General features: G+C 42.0%; 1 protein-coding gene across 2 annotated transcripts in view; it reads left to right on the top strand.

Moving 5' to 3' along the window:
• LOC114800443 (plexin-A2-like) overlaps positions 1-21,773 on the top strand; it is a 72,836-nt gene that overhangs the window by 4,231 nt on the left and 46,832 nt on the right. For both annotated transcript variants that reach the window (XM_028997828.1, XM_028997829.1), the window contains exons 2-3: positions 11,962-13,248; positions 16,251-16,433. In XM_028997828.1, coding sequence (XP_028853661.1) covers positions 12,079-13,248; positions 16,251-16,433 — 1,353 coding nt within the window. In that variant the 5' untranslated portion in view covers positions 11,962-12,078. The remainder of the gene's footprint in view (positions 1-11,961; positions 13,249-16,250; positions 16,434-21,773) is intronic.

Raw genomic sequence — 21,773 nt, 5'->3', positions numbered from 1 at the left:
ATCTCCATCACAGGGAAAGCGGACAGACGCCCAGCACAAAGCCAGTCACTTTTATTTGCTAAGTTCTGGATCTCAGCCACCTGCAGTGCTGATGTTTGCTCATGTGATTAAACGGCGAAACGGGGCACGGTCGGCGGCAGGCGGGGTGATAGATGGGATACAGCTCCTCACTCTCTCCGGATCGTCTAGCGCGTGTTTTGTTCGCACTCGTTTGTTAGGAGCAAAGGTAGCAGCTGTTGTGGTTTTGATTGTTATTGGCCACACCAGCTTCCTCCATCCCTGGCACCGTCTCCCCGGCGCGGCCATATGGTGGCGTTAAGGGAGACGGAGGATGTGCGGTAGCCTGATCAGTGTCACCGCCACTGTCTGTTCTGTTCTGCTCCGATGCGTGTTCGCTAAATCCATCTCGCACACGCAGCAGTGCCCCGACTCTCTCCATTGTCTGATCAAGTCCCTGACTGACGGACCAGCCTGTGTGTGTCTGTGTGTGGGGCCTTGTATTTAGATCCAAGTGGGGACCTTACATTCACACAATAAGAAAAGAAAAATGTTTATTAAATAAATATAGATTTCATTTTATCTACTCTAATCAATCTATCTATCTATCTATCTATCTATCTATCTATCTATCTATCTATCTATCTATCTATCTATCTATCTATCTATCTATCTATCTATCTCTCTCTCTCTCTCTCTCTCTCTCTCTCTCTCTCTCTCTAACCCTCTCTCAAATCAAAGCTCTTGATCATCTCTCAAAAAGGTCCCAAAAATGTCATCCATGTGTTCAGAAATCAGCAAAGCGTCATTTATGTTTTATGGTTCTCATCCCTTCGTATGATGTAGTTTACCACAAACTCTACATTTACTATGAATGCCGTAGCAAGTCTTAACATTGCAAAAGGAGTAAAGTAAAAAGGTGTCCTGGCCTGATCTGAATCGTGGCTTTTTCAAGATCAAGGGAACAATCCTGTGGAAGAGAGGAAGCGTTACGTTATGGTTGAGTTTTTTTTGTGATATCTGAAAAACTATGCTAGCATATCTGAACCAACTCGTCCCAGAGCACTTTTGCAATATATGGCTTTAATAAGTAGTGAACCTGTAGTTAACTTACAAGAGAGCCCTTACTATCTTGTAACTGACATCAAGGAACATGCTTGTAATAGAGTGTGATCAGATCCTCTGCATCCTCTGACATCGCATAGCACTTCCAAATAAAAATAGGCAAGAGGTGTTAAGAAATCCCCCAAATGTTACAATGTTTTAATCCCAAAACAATCATAAAATATAAATAGGAGATACAATTTCCCACATTATATGTATGAATAGATGATTTTAGTTCTAAATGGTGCATCCTGCTGCAGACTGTGTCTTGACACAGGTCAGGTAAGTGCTGTGAGTGTCACAATATGTCCAGTACTCCGATTGACTCCTGAACGCACTGAAGGCATCCGCAGCCTTTTGTATTATTAGTATACGATATAAAAAGGGTTTTAAACTGGCTTTATAGCCCACATATTCTCCTAATCTAAAAAGGATGCTTTTAACCATTCACAGTGAAGGAATTGGCACAAACTGATGAGACTCAAAGAACAATTCTGATTTCATCACAGCTACATCACACGTCACAGTGCATAGAGTAAGAAATATAACCTGCAATGATATCTTAATCGGTAACAGTGGAAGCTATTTAGTTGCAGCTATCCCTCCCCTCACACTGTGACCTTGCTTAATGAGTTGGTCTGTGAGTGCAAATAAATCACGTTTCCAAAATTTGATGAAATTCCCTCATTTTCGTGTTCATGTTCATGTGAACTGCTAGCACCTGAGATCTTTAACCTCCGAAATCTAATCAATGAACACTGGTACCGGATTTGAAAAAGATTTGCTCTGAATAAGCCCTGGAAATGAAATGCAATATGAAAACAACAACTGTACTTAAGTACTGATGCGATGATGCAGAAGACGTATGATATGTGTATCACGTATATTTGAATTAAAATAAATCCCAATACCTTCTCTGTATTTAAGAAGCTGTAAGGAGGAACATCACTGAGAGCGCATAGCAGCTCTAGAAAGGGCCGGTGACCAACAGCAGACTCCCTACCAGCCCAGTGATACAGCATGACTGACTTTTGTCACGTCCTCCATTTCCTTGTTACCGTGAGAGAGTATTAAGGCTGCAATATCATATTTTTCAGACAGTGGCATATCATGTACCATAATCTTGTTTTGGACTTTCAATTTTGGCCCTGAATGCCGTTTAGGCGACGCTGCGGCTCTAATGTACTGACATTCAGCAGCATCACCACAGCTCAAATGGAATTTAACGCTCTGAACAGCAGCCATTAACCTATGTGAGCATTAAAGAGGCTGCGAGATTGTGTTCGTTCCCAGGGGTTTGTGTGTGTACGCCTCACCCTCCCTCGGAGGAGCGCGTCGGCCTTTGAGCTGTCTTATTCCTCATGCCTCTCAGCCGCCAAGCCCAGAGAGCAGCCTCCGCCTCCCTCTTGTTCTTTTTGTAGTCACTTAAGCTTAATTATGGAGGAGTTCACAGACATACTCAGGCTACGGCGGGGCCGGGCGGCCTCTGCCTTGAGTTGCAGCTGAATTATAGAGACGCTGCCATTGCAATGCATATCCAGTGTTTTACGTCAGAGCGCCTGTGACTTCTACCTCCATCCATCGCCATGGCTGCTTACAACCTGCATAGAGGATTGTTCAGTGCTCAGGCCGTCACTGTCACTGCTTGTAGTAACACTGTACATGTATTAACAATGGACATGTACAGTTCAGGTCAAAAGTTTGGACACACCTTCTCATTCAATGTGTTTTCTTTATTTTCATGACCATTTACGTTGGTAGATTCTCACTGAAGGCATCAAAACTATGAATGAACACATGTGGAGTTATGTACTTAACAGAAAACATGTTTTATATTCTTCAAAATAGCCGCCCTTTGCTCTGATTACTGCTTTGGCATTCTTGGCATTCTCTCGATGAGCTTCAAGAGGTCGTCACCTGAAATACTTTTCCAACAGTCTTGAAGGAGTTCCCAGAGGTGTTTAGCACTTGTTGGCCCCTTTACCTTCACTCTGCGGTCCAGCTCACCCCAAACCTTCTGGATTGGGTTCAGGTCCGGTGACTGTGGAGGCCAGGTCTCCACTTGTTGTTAAGTATATAACTCCACATGTGTTCATTCATAGTTTTGATGCCTTCAGTCAGAATCTACCAACGTAAATGTTCATGAACATAAAGAAAACACATTGCATGAGAAGGTGTGTCCAAACGTTTGGCCTGTACTGTATGTAAAGTGTATAACTATACAAGTTTAGGTGAAATTGTAAATTGTATTTGATGATGGTTAAAGTGCAGACTGGTTCATGCACTACAGTAGCAGCTGCTCTGGTTCTGATGGGGTCACATGGGGTTAGACTGAAAATGAAAGCAGATAATCTATATCCTTTATGGGATATTTTTATACAGATGGATATCAAAAGATCGTCATAGATTACCATTAACATAATTTTCAAAGACTTAAAAAAAGTTGGGAAAATTAAAAAATTTAAGGCAACAGCTGGTAGCCTTAAATGTTTGGCATGTAAGATGTAGTGCTTGGGATTGTAAGACTCACTTGTTCTACTAATCAGAATAACTAGCTAAAAAAGTGAAAGGAAGAGTCAGGAAGAAGAGTGGAGGCAGTGCTTTTGGAATTTCATATTTTTGGGGAAGCATGCTTGTAGGTTTTGAGGAACCCAATTCTTGTCATATACTTATTATAATATTTATCAAATGGCTGTATTGTGTGCAGTTTGACACTTTTTTTGGGGCGTATGACATATCTGGCAACACTGCAGCACTTTGCAAATGGTCTAGAATGGTGGAAGCAGGGTGCATGAAATCTTTCAATCGTCAGTGATTGCTATGGGCTCCTGCCATTTTAAACATCATTACATTTTGTCTTCTGGGTGTCAGAAATAATTACAGCCTTACATAGCTCCTGATTTCCAAGATACGGATAACTAGAAAGCTGTATTTTCTTGTTTGTATCTGTTGTGACTTGATTAGCCAACATGCCCCAATTGCTATTATAGTGCTCTGAAAACATGACTCTAAAGTACTAAATTGTAATTTTTTTCTCACTACGACTGCAACCAGATACCATCTACAGCTAGGGTCGCATACTCTTTTGACAGCATGGGCTTGTTTTGCTCCCGTAAATCCAGAATCTTCTGGATTTACAGGATACCATGAACTCCAGTGACAGCGTGGGGCTGTATGGCTCCAGATGGAACCCCCATAGCGAACGCTGTCCAGGCCCTATTTGGCTTCAGCATGCCGTCTGCCGCCAAAGGCCAACTGTGAAAACAAGCAGACGGACATTACATATGGCCCTAAAGATAGTGGCCTTCACTGGAATTGCACACATGATTTCCACACTAGTGCCGTATAATATTCAGACAGAAACCGCTCAAAAGCAAGACGAACACCAAAAAGACCAAGACGATAAAGAAATATTGCTGTGTATAGAAACTCATAACGTCCCCAATCCGTGATGAGCCCTGCTAGTCTAGCGATTGCAGCTGACGTTCTCTTAAAAGTCATGGTTAATAAAGACGGCCTTCCCATGTCCTACATCTACTCGGTGCTCTGTAGGTACCAGTGTCAGCCTCCGGCCTCGGCACGTTCATCCCCCCCTTGTCTCCACCGCATTTGACCTACTTCTGTCTCAGCTGCATTGTAAACAGATCTACTAATTGCCTTCATTTATTCATTCGGAAGTCAAGTTCTGTCGAGCTGGCGCGCTCCCAGCTCATTCATGTGTGATGTGGACAATTTGGCCCTCCCCACGACAACGCGCCACGCGCAGGAGCCCCAAAGTCAGAGGTACGCATCTGATTAGATGGAGCAAATTAGCACTGATTAAGAGACAATGGGAACAATGGGACAAACACGGGTCTCACTAAATCACATGGGCTTGTTGCTACTTCATGATTGCAGAAGATGTCCGATCTGTGCTTTTATCATGACTTATGCGCAGATCCCCCTCCATGCCCAGTGAGACCACTCTTACTTATCCCCCTGAGATCAGAGGAAGCTACAGAGCGTTTTCCTAATCACATTTTATGGAAATGCTTCACTCAGAGGCTGACCTTATGTGTGAAAGGCGTCGCCATCAGTGCATCTGTTGGTTTTAAGGGTTTAAGGTACCTTTAAATCAGTTGTTGTCATCTTGCATGCCATCGTGCTCCTCCAGGATTTAATATAATGCAGTATAGCTAACACAATGAATAATATATGAACCGGGGTGCAGTGCCACTGGTCCCGTTGGTTTCCATGTTGCCTGGCTGGATGACTACATTATTGCTGCATTTAATAGGGTGTGCCTGAGCACTGTAGCATTTCATTACAGTTTTTTTCTTACTTATTTTATATGCTGCCACCATTTTGCCATATGCAGAAATAACACAGCTGGCCAGTTATAATGACTGCATTTATGAGTAAATGCAATGCTCTGCTAAGCCCAATTGTCTGCAGCAAGCATTAAAATAAACTCCAGGTGAGGTGATATCCATCCATCTACACAGACTCGGTTTGCATTGTTTGCACAGTTTGTTATGTGTGAATGGGTGCAATTTGCTCTTTTAGGTTCTGTATTTGTGTCAGCTGACTGTATTGATGTCACAATCATGGAGTAAATGTGTGATGATTTGCTCCGTCATGCTCAGTATTCATGCAACTCTCTGGAAAAATAATCCCCAGCTCGGCAGGGACACGGTGAGTGCTTACTGGGTCATGTATCAGACTGTACGTGACCCTGTCATGACCCCCACTGCCCCCCCATCCCAGCAGTGTGATGGCCACATGATGATAAGACATCACACAAACAGACCCACAGGTAGGCTGACTGTACCGAGCCCCACGGGTCAGCTGACCTGCCTGTTCATCTCTGTGTCCCCTGTGATAAATCAGTCTTAATGCTCCGGGCTGCTTCTAAGGGGCTGCCGTGCGCTCACCCTGACACGCCAACCTGCGAGTGTTTAACAGACCACCCTCCAGATGTGGCCGCTCCCGGAGCGCCCTGATTGCAGAGGTAGGGATGAGATCCACGGAGCGTTAGCTGATTGGGGATGAGTCATGTCTGGGAATGGCAGTGTGGCGGCGTGCAGCTGTCTGTATGTGTACAGGAGTGTGCACGTATGAGGCCGCCACAGTAATCCAGGGTAAACAGTGCACAGCGTGACTGCACCTCTTAAATGGCCGCGGTCTCTCTTCCTGCTGCTTGTTCTCCCCAGGCTCTGGCCAGATATTTTCATAGGAAATCCTGAAACTGACTTCTCTGCACCGCTGTGAATACCAAACAGTGCCAAAGCAAATATTTTTCATCATTATACGGGCTTGAGAATTAGCCTGATGTACAGGTATTCCTGGCTCTCCGCCCCTGATGCACGGCCTCATAAACTACATATTAGAAGCAATGTGAACATGCACATGCTGGATATGTGTGTAAAGACTTCGAACTCAGTATTTGGTTAATATATTCTGGTTTTGATAATACATTGTAAATAATATTTCCAATATCTCTATGTGCAGCATTACTACAGGACTGCAGCGCTGTCCTCCTGCCTCCCGCTCCTACCGTCCGTCACAGTGGTCAGTCATTTGTTTGAAACTGCATTAGGCAGATAATGGGAACCAAAGCAGGCCTGCAATTAATTGGACTGCCACTTAATTGATTTCCCCCTAATTAGCAGTCTAAAGTAGTACGAGCATTTTGTGGGGGCTCGCTTCGAACGGGGAGAAGCTAGGGGCCGGCTTTCTCCCGAATTGGCTGCACTGGGCAAGAATGGTGAGCTGCTGACTTTGCGCCCGGATCAGAAGGCCGCTGATGATTGGCACGTGGTGACGTTGTGCCCGAGGGCCTTTTATAATGTAATGGAGAGCCGACACACTTTGAGTCACGGTGTAAGTGGATGTTTTGCATGATTTTTGGTGATTGGACGTTAGAGCTGAAGAAGTGTTTTGGCTTTGTTCCACTTAAATGCTCCTCTTGATAATCAACCAAATGATGAATAAATGCATTTATGTATTAATGAGATTGTTTTCCCCACAGGCCATATTTAAACAAACCAGTTGTGACTGCTTAAAAAAAAAGAGATTTTCGAGACATTCAGTAAAGATGTCTCTTACAATTCATATTTTGACAGCCATTTTATTGTTTTTATGGTTATGGAAAAAATATGTTAATAAGCTAAAGCATGTCTGAGGTGGCATGAACTTGAAGACAACCAAAGCTGACTTACGTCCACTCCACTGAAGAACAGTGGATTCGGGCTGTTCGCTCATGGGCACGGAGCTGCGCTCGGACACTGTGCTAAAAAGGGGAACGGAATTTTATTTGGACTGTGTTCACCAGGGCGAAAGATATTAGCAACGATCCATTTACTCGAGCTGCAGTGTTCACGGATGCCTTCAAATGTTTTATGTGTTTTTATTTTGTGATTAAACAAGAACCAGAGTAGATGTGTAAAACAGACTAGCGTGCTTTTAAAAACTAAAGAGCTTATCGTGCAAATGCTTGTGGTTAGTCAGAAAATAAAATCAAATTAATTGAAAAGATCGTTCATTTGGTAAATGACTGTGGTAGCTTGAAATTTTTGCATGAATGTAGAGAGGCGAATTATCAGCAACAATTAGTTTTAGGTTAAGATAGAGTACTCTGTTCCCTAATACAAGCCTGTCTCTTTAAAAGCTTAATTGGTTATTACAAAACCTTTTTTCAATTATCTTAGTACAGCCAAAAACACTGGCCTTCAATAGAGTAGTTGGTTAAAATGGAACTTTGACTATATAATTAACTATATATAAGTAACTTTACCAAAGGCTTATTCTTTCGTCTTATATTCTATTCCAATTCATCTCATGCTTTTATGGAAAACTAGCCTAAACTTTTGAATGGTAGTGTACAAAAGTGAAAAAGCCCAGCATTCACTAGTCGTAGCTTAGTGAAACATGCAACAAAGGAGCATCAAAAAGAAAAGTTACAGATTTAAGAAATCAGATTTAAGAAATCTGTAACTCATGGCTCTTTCATCTATACACAGTATTGTGAGCCTGTTGTGAGTATGTAGTTGTTTGCATTATTTAGTGTTTAATGGTTTTTACATGCTGAGTTTAAGTTCGTAAATAAGTTGTAAGAGCAGGGCTCTCGAGTCTCACATGGCACACATGGCATAGAAATTATTAACGTTTGCCACAGAGAAATTCCTACAGCGTGTTTTACAAACGAATCAAATCTTTCAGCTTCAAGCATGTGTTCCATGAATGCGTAGCGAAGGAATCTCAGTACATGCGCAGATCTCTATATAATACGTAACTTTGTCTACAGGGCTCTCAAGTGACACGCACTCCCGCCACACATTGTATTTCTCACACAGAAAAATTATTTGTAGGCAATATGCTGCAGTGCCCAATATTTCGTGCTTGCCTCACTATGAAACAAGCGCTTCTCCGCTGGGTCCTAGAGTCCGCCACTGACCATCAAGCCTAGACAACAGCCAAATAGCAGTACTGTATCTGGGTAAAATGCAATGACCAGAGAAGAGGCACCCTGCAATTCTCCCCAGGATTCTGCAACTTGTAACCAAATCTTCTGAAAAAATTGTTAACAACACCAGTTCAGAACAAGTAGTCTAGGTCATATTTTGTTATCACAGTGTGACTGACTTTATCTCGCATTATAATCATCCCACCTCCCCAACCCCACACGGCCACCAGAAATCTGACTCCAAGCAAACTTCAAAACTTAAGTTAAGACTTGCCTGGGTGATTAAACATTCATCACGCACGCTTCTACATGCATATTCGCGCTATTAAAAAAATATAATTCTGGCAGTGTTCAACCTCCGCACAAATTCAATCTTTGCAAACAATTTTTTTTGCCTAATTAAAATTTCACAAGGAACACACTACCCTAGTTTTTATACTGTACATAGCATAAAAGTAAAGATAATATATGCAGCGTTACCTTCATTTTACATGTCACTTTTGTGGAAACGGGGTCCAAACGTCTCATTGAGTTTTAAAGGTTGACAACCTCTGGCGTAGAACAACAAAAAGCTCCATGCCACCACCACAGTTCTACTAGCATTAGTCTCAGCATGTTTGTCAGTAAAAACTGGTTTAGAAATGCAGTGAATGTATCCATTAGGAATTCCTTGCCTGTGGTGTAGTCTAGACATTTATAATATAATATAATATAATACATTTGTGTGTCTCTTTTTATTTCTCTGTACAATTTCTAATGCAACAACATAGTAGGTTAATTCTATGCAACACTGAGATGCGAATCTACAAGCTTCCAAACTTTGCTTGTCATGATGGTACATGGCGGTTTTGTCGTAAATGCAATTAATAAGCAGTCGCTTGTCCTAATAAAGTGTTACCAACATCAGTAATGCAAGGCACCCCCCTACCCCAGACATGTTTCAAGTTCAAACAGGGCATTATTCAAGCTCACTAGATTTTGTCATTAGCTCATCTCTGTGATTACAGCTCTGCCTGAATACAGGCAGAAACGGCAACAGAAGTGTTAAGATTTTTAATCCGTTCTAATGCCTCGCTCCACTTACAAAGCTGGCATGCTGATTTAGAGACACATTACTCCTCCTACTTTAGATATTATACACTTTAGATTTACTCTCATTTCACATTACCAATGATAAAGATGGCACACACAGTACTCTGCATGGCCCTGGATGGATGTTTTGGAGCTCGGTGAGCTCTGTTTGAACTGTGCCCTGCCATTGAATCTGGGACGTAAGAAAACTAGTGGGGTGGGGGAGTTGTCACAACGGTTTCTGTTTAATGGGGATTAGCGGTATGAGAGAAAGTGAATGATAAGCGAGCTGAGTGCAGAGGGCAGGGAGGTGTAATCGAGAGGCTGAGAGAAAAAGAGAGAAAAAGAGAGAGAGGTACAACACACATCTCGGACGTGGGGGCAGATGGAGCGGACATACACAAATGCTGGAGAGAGAGCGGAGTGCTCAGCAGTGGCACCAGTACTGGCACCGGCACCAGTTTGGCATCTATATTTCTTGCGGTGGACATCTTCAGAGAGAGAAGCCTTCATCACACTGACAGGAATATGGAAAATCATTCTACATTTTAATGATACTTTTTAATTAAAAAAAAAAAGAAGAAAAGAAATAAAAATCTAATAAAAAATTGAAAAAACAATGTAGAAACTAATTACATAAACAGGTAAAATGATTAAAAGAGAAAACAGAATGCACAAGTAAAAAAAAAAATTTTGACATTTTATTATTAGTGTTTGAGCAGATCTGAGGTCCTGTTGACTTCAACAATATGCATCATTGTGGCTGAAAGCTATGATCGAGACCACTGTATCATTTGATTAAAACTGTTCCAAGTAAAACACTATCAAACCCTGTATTGTCTAAACGTTTTTGATACGTTTCATGTAATCTGGATTTTGGTAATTCCTTGCTTCCCTTAATTAGTAATTACGTGCACTGCCGTTGGCCTGGAAAAAGCATATTGATTGACCCCCTTAGTCTTGAACAAACTAAAACCTGTGATGCAGTTTCCAATTCAGTATTGTAGTTCTGGGAGAAAGGGAAGAAGAGAGAGGAGAGAAAGAGCAGGCAGAAAAAAATTCACCCGCTCAGGCGCAGGCAGACGTGGCCCTGTGATTTACAGACCTGTCCCCGGCACATGGCACTTTTATAGCCCATCTAATGGACCGGGCTGAAGCAAGTGCATGTATGAAGCCACCGGTTTTATTTCACCTTCGATCAATGTCCTCTACCCCAGATTAATAGGGTTCAATATAACAGGGGCTCCGTGTTAGGCGCCCACTGACCTCTGTGTCTTTGGCGTTCAACCACTGAGACTTTTAATCCAGCCAGTGGCAAGAAGAGCATATGGATGTAAGAAAATCTGCAAAAGTCTTAAGACCACAGGGAATGCAGTTATTAAAAGATTAGTGCATATTTGACTTGTTTTAAGCGTGATTTCCAGCCTTTTTGCCTTCCTCTTTACATCCTAATCATGTCAGATTTCCAGTCTTCCTCTTCACCACTAAGCCATGCATCCTTCTTGCTCACTTGCCCTGGAATTGTTTGTCCTCTTCGTAGTGGATCTGCATAAAATATGCAAATGAAATTAAACAGCAAAGCGGAAGGGGTTGTAGCAACCTGACGCTGAATCCCAAATGGCTTTTCACCCTCCGCGAGGAGAGGCTGATTAATTTAGGAACGCGGTACTGGAAAGTGATTAATTCCTCGAGGATGGGACCATTTATGGGTATGAAAGGGAACACAGGAAGAGCCGTGCATTTGAGCATTTCCAGGCAATGCTAATATATTCACATCCGATTTAATTAGCTGCCATAAGAATGGCAAGGAGGGGCCTTCTGCATGATTATCATTTTTCTGTTGTGTTGCGTGGCTCTAATAACATGCAGAGCAGACCTCCCCGGCAGTCGCGGCAAGGCTGTGACCTTTGAGCGATAGTCAACAACGAGGGGGCAGCTCTCCCTCTAATCCCATTTCGGTATTGATTGGGAGGAAAAGGTCTGCTCTGATTTTATGAAGTGATTGTGGAAATCACCTAGTTTCCTTGATGCATGCTTTGGCACACAAAGGCCAACAGACGGAGAGGGGAAAGGGGAAAGGCGGTGGGGGTGGGATGAGGGAAGAGCGAGGGAGAAAATCCCCTTCCGTCAGTAGATTCTGCTCTGTATTGCTCTCTTGCGTGTATCCTTGTCAAGATTGATGGTATGTGTTCGCTTGGCTCCGATCAGCATCACTTTCTTTCCCTGTATATCACCAAAGTGGCACATACAACATTTCATTTTCCTCGAGCACAGCAGGTTCCATAGTTTTATGTGTGCTATATACCAGAGTTAACAAGATCCTTGTCTCTCCTTTTCTCTTTCAGAATCATGTGACAGCCCTTTGGACAAAGAGCCCCCCCATACGACCTCCATTTGCGACAGGGTGAAATTCACACCTCACTTGACATTGAGCACAGCTTTGGTCACTTGTTCCAGAAATCATGTCTCTTTTAGACGTGATGTTGCCACGCTCTCTGTGGATGTTGGCTTTGATGGCGGTCTTATCTGGGGTCGGCACCGGCCAATCAATGAACAGTTTCCAAGCAGAACGGAAAGAGTGGGATTTTAATCACCTCACCGTACACCAGACCACAGGGATGCTCTACGTTGGTACAGTCAACAGGATCTATAAGCTCTCACCCAACCTCACTCTGCTCGTCTCTCACAATACTGGACCGGAGCTCGATAACCAGGCTTGCTATCCCCCGCTGATCGTACAGCCGTGCTCCGAGCCCCTGGCCTCCACTAACAATGTCAACAAGCTCCTGCTGATTGACTACTCCCATAATCGGCTTCTAGCTTGTGGTAGTCTCTACCAAGGGGTTTGCAAGCTGCTGAGGTTAGACGATCTTTTCATACTTGTTGAGCCCTCGCATAAGAAAGAGCACTACTTTTCTAGCGTCAACCAGTCTGGTTCCATGTACGGGGTAATCGTGCCTTCCCGGGGACAGGATGCCACTCTGTTTATTGGGACAGCAGTCGGGGGCAAACAGGACTACTTCCCTACCATCTCTAGCCGAAAGCTGCCCCGCGACCCAGAGTCCTCTGCGATGCTGGACTACGAGCTGCACACGGACTTTGTCTCCTCCCTCGTCAAGATCCCTTCAGACACGCTGGCGCTTGTGTCACACTTTGACATTTACTACATCTATGGCTTTGCCAGCGGCAACTTTGTCTACTTTCTCACAGTGCAGCCCGAGACCCCAGAAAATGGAATGGGAGGTAGCAGTGCCACAGGTGACCTCTTCTACACTTCCCGAATTGTGCGCCTCTGCAAGGGCGACAAGAAGTTCCACTCGTACGTATCATTGCCGGTGGGCTGTATGCACCGGGGGGTGGAGTACAGACTCCTCCAGGCGGCCTATCTCGCCAAAGCAGGAAGGGTACTGGCTGCTTCGCTCAACATCTCGGCCCAGGAGGATGTGCTGTTCGCTGTGTTCTCCAAAGGGCAGAAGCAGTACCACCGGCCGCTGGATGATTCTGCGCTCTGTGTCTTCACCATCCGTGACATCAACACCCACATCAAGGGGCGTCTGCAGACCTGCTACCAAGGGGAGGGCAACCTGGAGCTGCACTGGCTGCTGGGGAAAGATGTCCAGTGCACCAAAGCTGTAAGAACCACATACACATACATCTTATGCACATACTGTGGCCTCCAAAAGTTCTGAGTTCACACAAGAAATCCACTTGATTCGCAAGATCTAATGATTTATAATCGCTTAACCACTTTAACCACATTTTAACCACTTTGATTTAGGCAAATGAATACATAATATATAGATCTTTGTGACAATCATAGGGCTGGTTATTTCATTCCACTTAGTCTTGCCGTCTTAAAGCTGAGGAGTTTATGTTTATGAAGCTGAGGGGTCATGAAAAGGTACAGCAGCTTTCCCAACATGATGTTCTAGTTATTAATAGGCAGGCGTGTTGCTAATCTTACACATAAAACTTAAAGGAAGAGCAGCTCACATATTTTACCAGGTGTCGGGAAAGATACGAGTATAAATAATGACACGCCCACTGACAGCATACATAGCCGAATGCGGGCAGTACAACCTGTACAAGTCCATTATTTACATCCCTTTGATTTCCTCTGGTGCACTTCTTTGAAGTCGGGCTGTTCATTCAGGATGAGTACCAAAGCAGAGGAGACCTGGTATTGATCGTAGCCTTACTTCTTCACGAAAGAATCTATGATGTGCTCTCTGTATTGGGCTTCTGTGGCAGACAATTGCGCTTTCTTTTCAGGCAGAAATTCTACAACCAATATTTCTATTACTAATGCATGTTGCCCATACAGTGAGGGATTGTTTGCCTTAAGATAGGGAGAAAGGGAAGATTGACATTGATTCCACGATCTGCCATTTTTCATTATTCATTATTTTCGTTGCAGATGGCTAATGCACCTAAATGATCTGTGTTTGAAATATAACAGGTGATTAACTTGTTGTTTATCAAGTCGCGCCCCTTCATCAGCAAATGGGGGCTAAAAGCATTATTCTATCTGACAGGTTTATAAATGCTGCCTGAGGTAAGCGCTCAGTGTTAGATGCAGTCACGTCATTTAACAAACACCTCTTTGAAGTTAAATCAAAACGCTGTGCCAACTTATAGCTGGCAACACGTTTGGATAATATCACAAATATGTAAATCACATATTCAGGTGTCTGCAAGCAACAGCATAAATAGTGTACACGTTTAGTGATGTATGATTTGTACACGTTCTTGTGTCTGATAATGTGGCTTGATCCTTATTGCCCATTATGTTTAAAGCACAGGACTTGCCCTAATGTGATTCCAACATTTACTGTATTTATAAAATTTGACAGTTTGGTTCACTAAATTTAAATGACTCTAACATCAGGGCTATATCCCATATTATCATAAGAGGATATTATGCAACAAGTACACAAGTGCTATTCTCTAATCTTTATTCTATAAGGTTGGCAAGAGGCTAATAGGATTAGCATGTTTTGTGTGTATTAGCATAAGCAGCGTTAGCAGGCACTTTGTTGGAGGTAATATTCTTATATTTCAGTACACCTACTGCATAAATGTATCAATCCATTCATTATTTTACATCCTTTATGTGTCTTTTTTTTACATCTTTTGCAATGCCACAACCAGTCTGGCCAGTCTGTTACAGGTTGCAACCGTGGCATTAGTGTGATTTGCATGCCTAGGAGGTTTTTTGAATAACAAATTTCTCCAAATGAACCCAGCGTATGACCTTACGTCTACCGGTCACCTAAATTAGATTCTCTTGTATACATTTGGAACTGTTTAATGAGGAACACGTGGGAGTCTTGTCGTGAAAAGGCACACTCTGTTTTCTTGTTATAATGAGATTTTCTTAAGCAGGAAGTAAGGGTGCTACAATGGACTCTTGTAATTTAGTTTTATCCACGGTTTCAGGCAATCTATGTGTGAATAATACGACGCAGCCAATGAAACTGCGATCCAGGGTCAGACTATGTTTGAGTTATATTGAATAATAACACTGGTGACTATTGTAGATATTCATGCAGTCTTAAGCAGGTGGCAAATGACTCAGAAAGCACAATTGGTGACAGTACTGAACAATGAAAGCACATGGCCACATGAGGATGATTGAAACATGATATATAGAGCAAACAGTATGCACTGCATTTGTCCATTAACCTGAGAAACAAAAAAACTACAAAAAATCGGCCTTACAACCTTTCCCTGGGATTAACAGCAGGTTGCAGTCATTTACATGAACAGGAGTCAAGTTGCTTAATAAAGGCTCTGGGCCTCATTGAAGCTTTACTAGTTGGATGAACACTGCATGGTAACACTAAAAAGCAGAAATGGCTCTCTGGATTCTTGCCTTTGTCATTTGTATGGCCTGACAACGAAGGGGAGCCTTGTTTCCTGAAGCTACACAGTGACATTTAATTAAAGAATAAAGGCAACATTGAACAGCAGCACCTTCATCCATCCAGAACTCCCCTTGCTTCCAGCCTTGCATTACTATGCTGCCACACTATACACTTTGACTTGTGCAGTGCAGTGGCATTTTCTCTGTGCTCAATTAACAAAGCAGAATGGGAAGATCATAGTGTCACCTACATCTACAACTATTTTACTCTAAAGCAATTTGCTGTATGCCTGTACTACTAAATATTATTAATTCTTAACATCTTATTGTATTATTATTCTAATATTCTAAACATCAAATTTACCAAGCTCAAAGGAAAATATTTATATAATATTCTTCAAATATATTATCACTGATTTGAATGGGGAGAACAGCTGATTTTGCATTAGATTCACAAAGCCTCATTCCGCTTTTCCAACCTCACCCATATCCATAATCCTAACTGTTACTATTTATATACAATTTCCACTTCCTATTTATTGAGGAATCGTTGTTCACATCATGTCTATCAAGTAATGATTAAGATGTATTATTGCTGTGCTGAGTTTCCTTTGACAGATAGTAATTGACAGTTTACAAATCAGTTGTTGCAGTAAGACTGTATTTACAGACTGTAGATACTTTTATTGTCTGTACATTGTATCACTGCAAACAATAAAGCATATTAAATTTGTACTAAATATATTCTGTTTTTTCCTATTCCCATAGCCTGTTCCCATTGATGACCACTTCTGTGGGCTGGATATCAACCAACCCTTGGGAGGTTCTGAGTTAGTGACAGGTCACACCATCTACACAGAGACTAAGGACCGCTTGACATCTGTGGCCTCCTACATTTACAATGGCTACAATGTGGTCTTTGTGGGCACCATGAGCGGCCAGCTGAGGAAGGTAAGTCAATGATTCCTCCGCCTGCAAAGGGCTGAATGTGGCCAACGTGATATGCTCTTACGATAAAAATATAATGTAATTCATTCAACATATTCTTCTTACTTGGTTCTGCACAATGAACAACAAAGTAACCCAAATCAATTTCTTCTCTAGTCATTTGATTAGTCATTTAATAGTCATTGATTTTGATTCGGATAAATATGAACACACTGATTACAATGCTTGTGAATCAAAGATAAAGGAATGCGTTCTCTGGATTTTCCTTACACCAGTGTTGACCTTTGCAGATGACATTTGGAGTATTTTGGCAGTAATAACGTGAATGTAAATGCATTCTGTTTGTGTCTGTGATACAAAGTAACATTGCAGCATTAACATATGGGCACTATAAGGCAAATGGTGCTTTGAGACAACCTTCTCCAAAGGGTGCTCATTATTGAAGGATGCTTCTTGTAGTGGTGTGTGGTATTGCAGAAACATTACATCATTTGGTAGGGAAAGACAGATTCGGGGATTTAGTTGGCTGTTGAATTAGAGGGACTAAGAGGAGAATAAATTAGACTTGAACAAAGCATTGGGATTTTCTTCATTTTCACATACGGTGAAGGAAAGATCCACAAGGTGAAATACATCTGCAACTTCTGTTTTTCACACAACCCAAATGCAGCAATGCATCAACATGCCAGATAAAATGCATTAAAGATTTAGTCTGTCTCACGGTGGTAATATGGCTATGGGCACCCTCTGAGCTGGGCTGAAGATAACTGTTTCATATCGAATTCGGCCTGACATCTGCACTGTCGTTTGTCCTCTGCTGAGGTAAGCTCTCCGGTCTCTGGAGAAAAGGTGATGAGACATCCATGCCATGCTTTGGCCAGAGGGCCTTTCTGGGATGGCTGCTGCATAGCATCAGGCTTGATCTACACCTCTAGCACCACTGGCACATGCTTAATCTATTCCATTTTTATCAGTGGCTGCCTGAACCACCAGGAACCAGCTTCTGGGCTGAGCATCACTAGTGGTGGTATGTATCTTTCCATAAATAAGCTTGGGAAACCAATGAGGAACCAGGGGCCTCATTTATAAAACTCTGCGTGGTTTCCTGTGTGACAACATACGGCTCAGGTATAATATTGTGTAGGTCCCTCCAACAGCTGTGACCCTTTGAGGTGTGGTCTCCACAAGACCTCTCAATGTATCTGGCTCCAAAATGTTAGCAGCAGATCCTTTCAGTTTTTAAGTGAATTGGACAAATAATAATTACATAATTTTAATGTAAATTAATTAATAATTCATGTACTTTGCATATTAATTTGTATTCCTTGGTCTTTTTTTACTTTACAACATGATTGTTACTGACACAGATGACAAAGTTCATTCTTGTTTTTATCAATAAATATCTATAAATGCTTTGTCACGTCACAGCAAATCTTTTATATTTAAAGGAACAAATGATTAATTTGATTAATTAATGGGTGAACTAGCGAATGTATCGTTAGTAAAAATCATTATGAACTTACACAGCCATATATAGCTCCAAGGAAATGACTCTTGTATATAGTAACTGGTCTTCCTTAGTGATGCCCCCACATAGTAATGTCACTTGTCACCAAATCTACAATGAAATATGCACAATGGCATCCATTCTGCATCATAACAACTGACTGGAGAGAGTGTAGATGCTTTGACAAGGAGCACTGAAGCTAATCTGGTGGTTTATGGTGTGCTTTAATCAGTTGCATGCCTCATTTTATAGCAGTGGTAATGCAGCGGGACTTTCTGTTCAGAAAAAAAGCTTAAATTACAGATTTTGCCATTAACACTTAAAGCAAGTAGCAATGAACCTAGTTCTTCACAATTAGGACAAATAAACATCTTTTATATTAATTGTGATGTTTCCAAGACCATTTCACCACCACTAATATGACGTCGGTGTGCGGGTCATTGTGTAGTGGTCTTTGATGGAGTCCACTGATTTTTAACGAGAGGTTGAGAGGGTACACGACACCCACACTGGAGCTTATTAACACATAAATCCCCACTCCGCCTGCCAATGTTACCACTGGCTCGCTACACAATGGCTGGGGAATTCATTTCAGAAGAGACAGATTTATTCATAGCACAAACACTTAAACACAAACAATCACAAACACACACACACACTTGGTGACACCAAACAGAGTAACCAATAATAGTAACTGTGCGCAGCTGTGGGAGAGGACAAGGGACAATGACAGGGGATTTTTTTTAACCGTCAGCATGTGCGTTTGCATATTTTACTCCATGCCCTTCCTCCTAAGTGCAGATGCATGCCTGCTGAAAGGATGAAGCACCAATTCTCTAGCAGCATCTTCTATTCTTCTTTTGCTCGCTGACCTCCTTACTCGATTCATGCTCTCACCCCTCTGGAGGGTTAGCACTTCCAGCAGCTTCGGTTTTCTTGCGAATTAACGTTAAACTGGTGTATATATATATATATATATATCTGGAATGCCCACACACAGAATATGCATTAGTAAGATATTATTTCTGACAGTGGTTCTCCGTCTTTCCTTGCAACAAAATGAATGTTTCAAATATATGTAAAACCGTCCTGAGACGGTAGTTTCTGGAAGCAAAATGGACCATTAAAGGCAAAGTGATGTCTGATGTTTCTGCCTTGGGAATGACAGTGTTGCTGGGTTCAGACTCTGGGGACAAAACGTCTCAGTCTCCCTAATGGGCCAAGAGTGAGGCAGCAGGACATGAGCGTGAAAGCCATTAGGCGATTACAGCCATTGCAATGGCACAGTGAAGGCTCGTCAAGCACAGAGGCAGGGCACCAGGTCAGGGAGTCGGGAGCACAGCCACACTCTACGTCAGAGCGTCTGGGCTTAAAAACAGCACTCAGCCTTGATGTTTTCACGATGTTGAGTACTGCTGGCATGATGAAATATTTGATCTCCCCAGAAATGTCTTTTTCTCACCAGTCTCACACAAGAGACCTGACTGTCCTCTGTGCAAGTTTGCAATAAAATCACGTTACCCATGATGCATTTTGATGCGAGCCTTAGATCCCATGTAGCTACCGTGTGACATGAATCAATGCTGTGGGAGCTGTGGTCGGATGGGGACATGAGGGATTGCAGCTGTCATAACTGTCAGCTCCCGTTCTATAAATCTCTCTCAGGCAGATGATATGTTAAGATGGGGAATTACATTATAAAGCTCAGGCGCCGCCATATAACAGCACCCTCGAAGTATTACGCATGGACTGGGTCACATGATGTAATCCCCATGCGGTCATACAGTTTTATGTATTAGTTCATCTGTAATCTTTAGTTAACTATAGAGACAGATGGAGGAAACGCATGTTGTCTACAAATGTGTACACTAATTTTTAATGATGAGAAGACCCCAGATCATTTAAAACAACATGTTAATTATTTTGACCAATTATTACATTTTATACAGTAAAGATTTTGTACAGAGTTATAGACATAAACATTATCCTATCATTGTGCCCTTGCTACTACTGATTGTAAGTTGCTCTGGATAAACACCCACATTCACTTATTAAAGGGTCAGGCCTCATTTTACAGCAAAGGGTTAAGCACAATGGTTTTAACCTATGACCAAGTAGTGTCCATTCTTATAATACTTTTATTTAAATGAGTAATTCAACCAAATGATTGTATTTGATCACACCTGTATTCTGTGTACCCACCTAGACAGGTATTTTAATGTATATTTGCATCTAAAAACTGTTAATGATCAAAAACACTTATCATATCAGGTGCATTACTGCAACAGGCAGCCGTTTGCACTGAAGGACTGTTGGCAGATACAGCTCTGACTGGGAAGCTGTTGTCTTGTTGCTGCTGTATTTACTTTCACCATATTTGCCAAACACTGTTCTCTGTCTCACATGTCGCACTGAGGACTTAAATATTCACTGCAGTCTGGGCCGCCATGTTTACACAGTTGTGGTCACCGACGGTGCTTCGCCAAAGGTTCTGGCCTGTACTTTTCTGCATTCATCCACAGTTCAAGTTGTGCATTCTCTGTATTGTCTGAAGTGTTTATATTTGCTAGATATTCGTTATGTTGTAAAAGGTGGTGGAGACATAAAAAACCCCGCACACAGCTCATTCCAGGGAAGAGCATGTGAATGCATGTGGTTATGAAATTACAGCTGTAGTGTGGTGCACCGCGCTTTGAAGACTGTTGGCCTCTCCTCCACAGGAGCTTTCGTAGGAGGAGGCTTCACATCTGGCACACTGGAAATATCATCAGATTGCAGGTGCCCTAAGGCTGCTTTAGAAGGAGTGTAAGCTTCTGCGTTAGCTTCAGGACGCGTTGGGTTTATCAGAGATACTTGAATGTGTTTTTACAGAGCACGTTTTGCGTTTTTTTATCATCAAAATGTATACAATCAGCTTTTCTTTTTGTCTGCAGCCATTTCTACAAGCCATGTTTGCACAGACAGTTTATTGCTTTGGAGCTGGTTAGAGCATGAGACTCATGGAAGACCTGAGTCGATTGGAAGGAAACAAAGACGTAATAAATCACCTCACTGTTGTTTTCTTGGACTTGAGCGTCTGTGGGAAATCCCAGAAGAGATGGTAGGGAGTGAGGGAGGCTAGTGAAAGGCTGAAACTGAAGAACAGGAAGCAGTAGGATTCTTTGGAGGCGAATCAGTGGAAAGTTTGTTGCTCCTTTGGGAGCTTTGAGACTTGGAGGAGTCTGTGGTGAGGCTTAGAAGATTTAACCATTCTTTAGTGGATGAATGACCAAGACTGTATCTTCTGCTTAAATTTGACTTTCTATATACTAATGTAAGTCTAGTGCTAGCAAGAAATTCTTCTAAAAGAGATATACTATAAAGATTGTCTTACACAACGAAGCTAAGGCTACATCTGCATTAACAACTATTAAAGAAGTATGGTTTATCGACCATATGTTGGTTGGTTCTTATAAACAAACACTGATGTACCATTATATAACCTTAATATTACACAAATGTTATGTGAATATTTAGATCATTTAGGTCAAATGATCTCCACATTCTATCACATTTTACCCAAAATATCAAATTTAGATTTATATTCAACTTAATGCTGAGTTAAAAGTGATATAGAAGTGATAATTTATGGATCAGGACTCTCATGGCCATATTGCTGTTAAAACATTATTAAAAATGCACTCATTTTCAACATTTTCCATCTTCATTACCATCAACATTACCTCATCGATGGTAACTTAAGCACGTTGTAAGTCGCTCTGGATAAGGGCGTCTGCCAAATGCCGTAAATGTAAATGTAAATGTAAATGTAAATGTAAATGTAAATGTCAATTTTC

The sequence above is a fragment of the Denticeps clupeoides genome, chromosome 12 (assembly GCF_900700375.1).
Source record: "Denticeps clupeoides chromosome 12, fDenClu1.1, whole genome shotgun sequence".
Taxonomy (NCBI): Eukaryota; Metazoa; Chordata; class Actinopteri; order Clupeiformes; family Denticipitidae; genus Denticeps; species Denticeps clupeoides.
The sequence above is the reverse complement of the archived record's forward strand: the minus strand, read 5'-3'. Positions and strand labels throughout refer to the sequence as shown.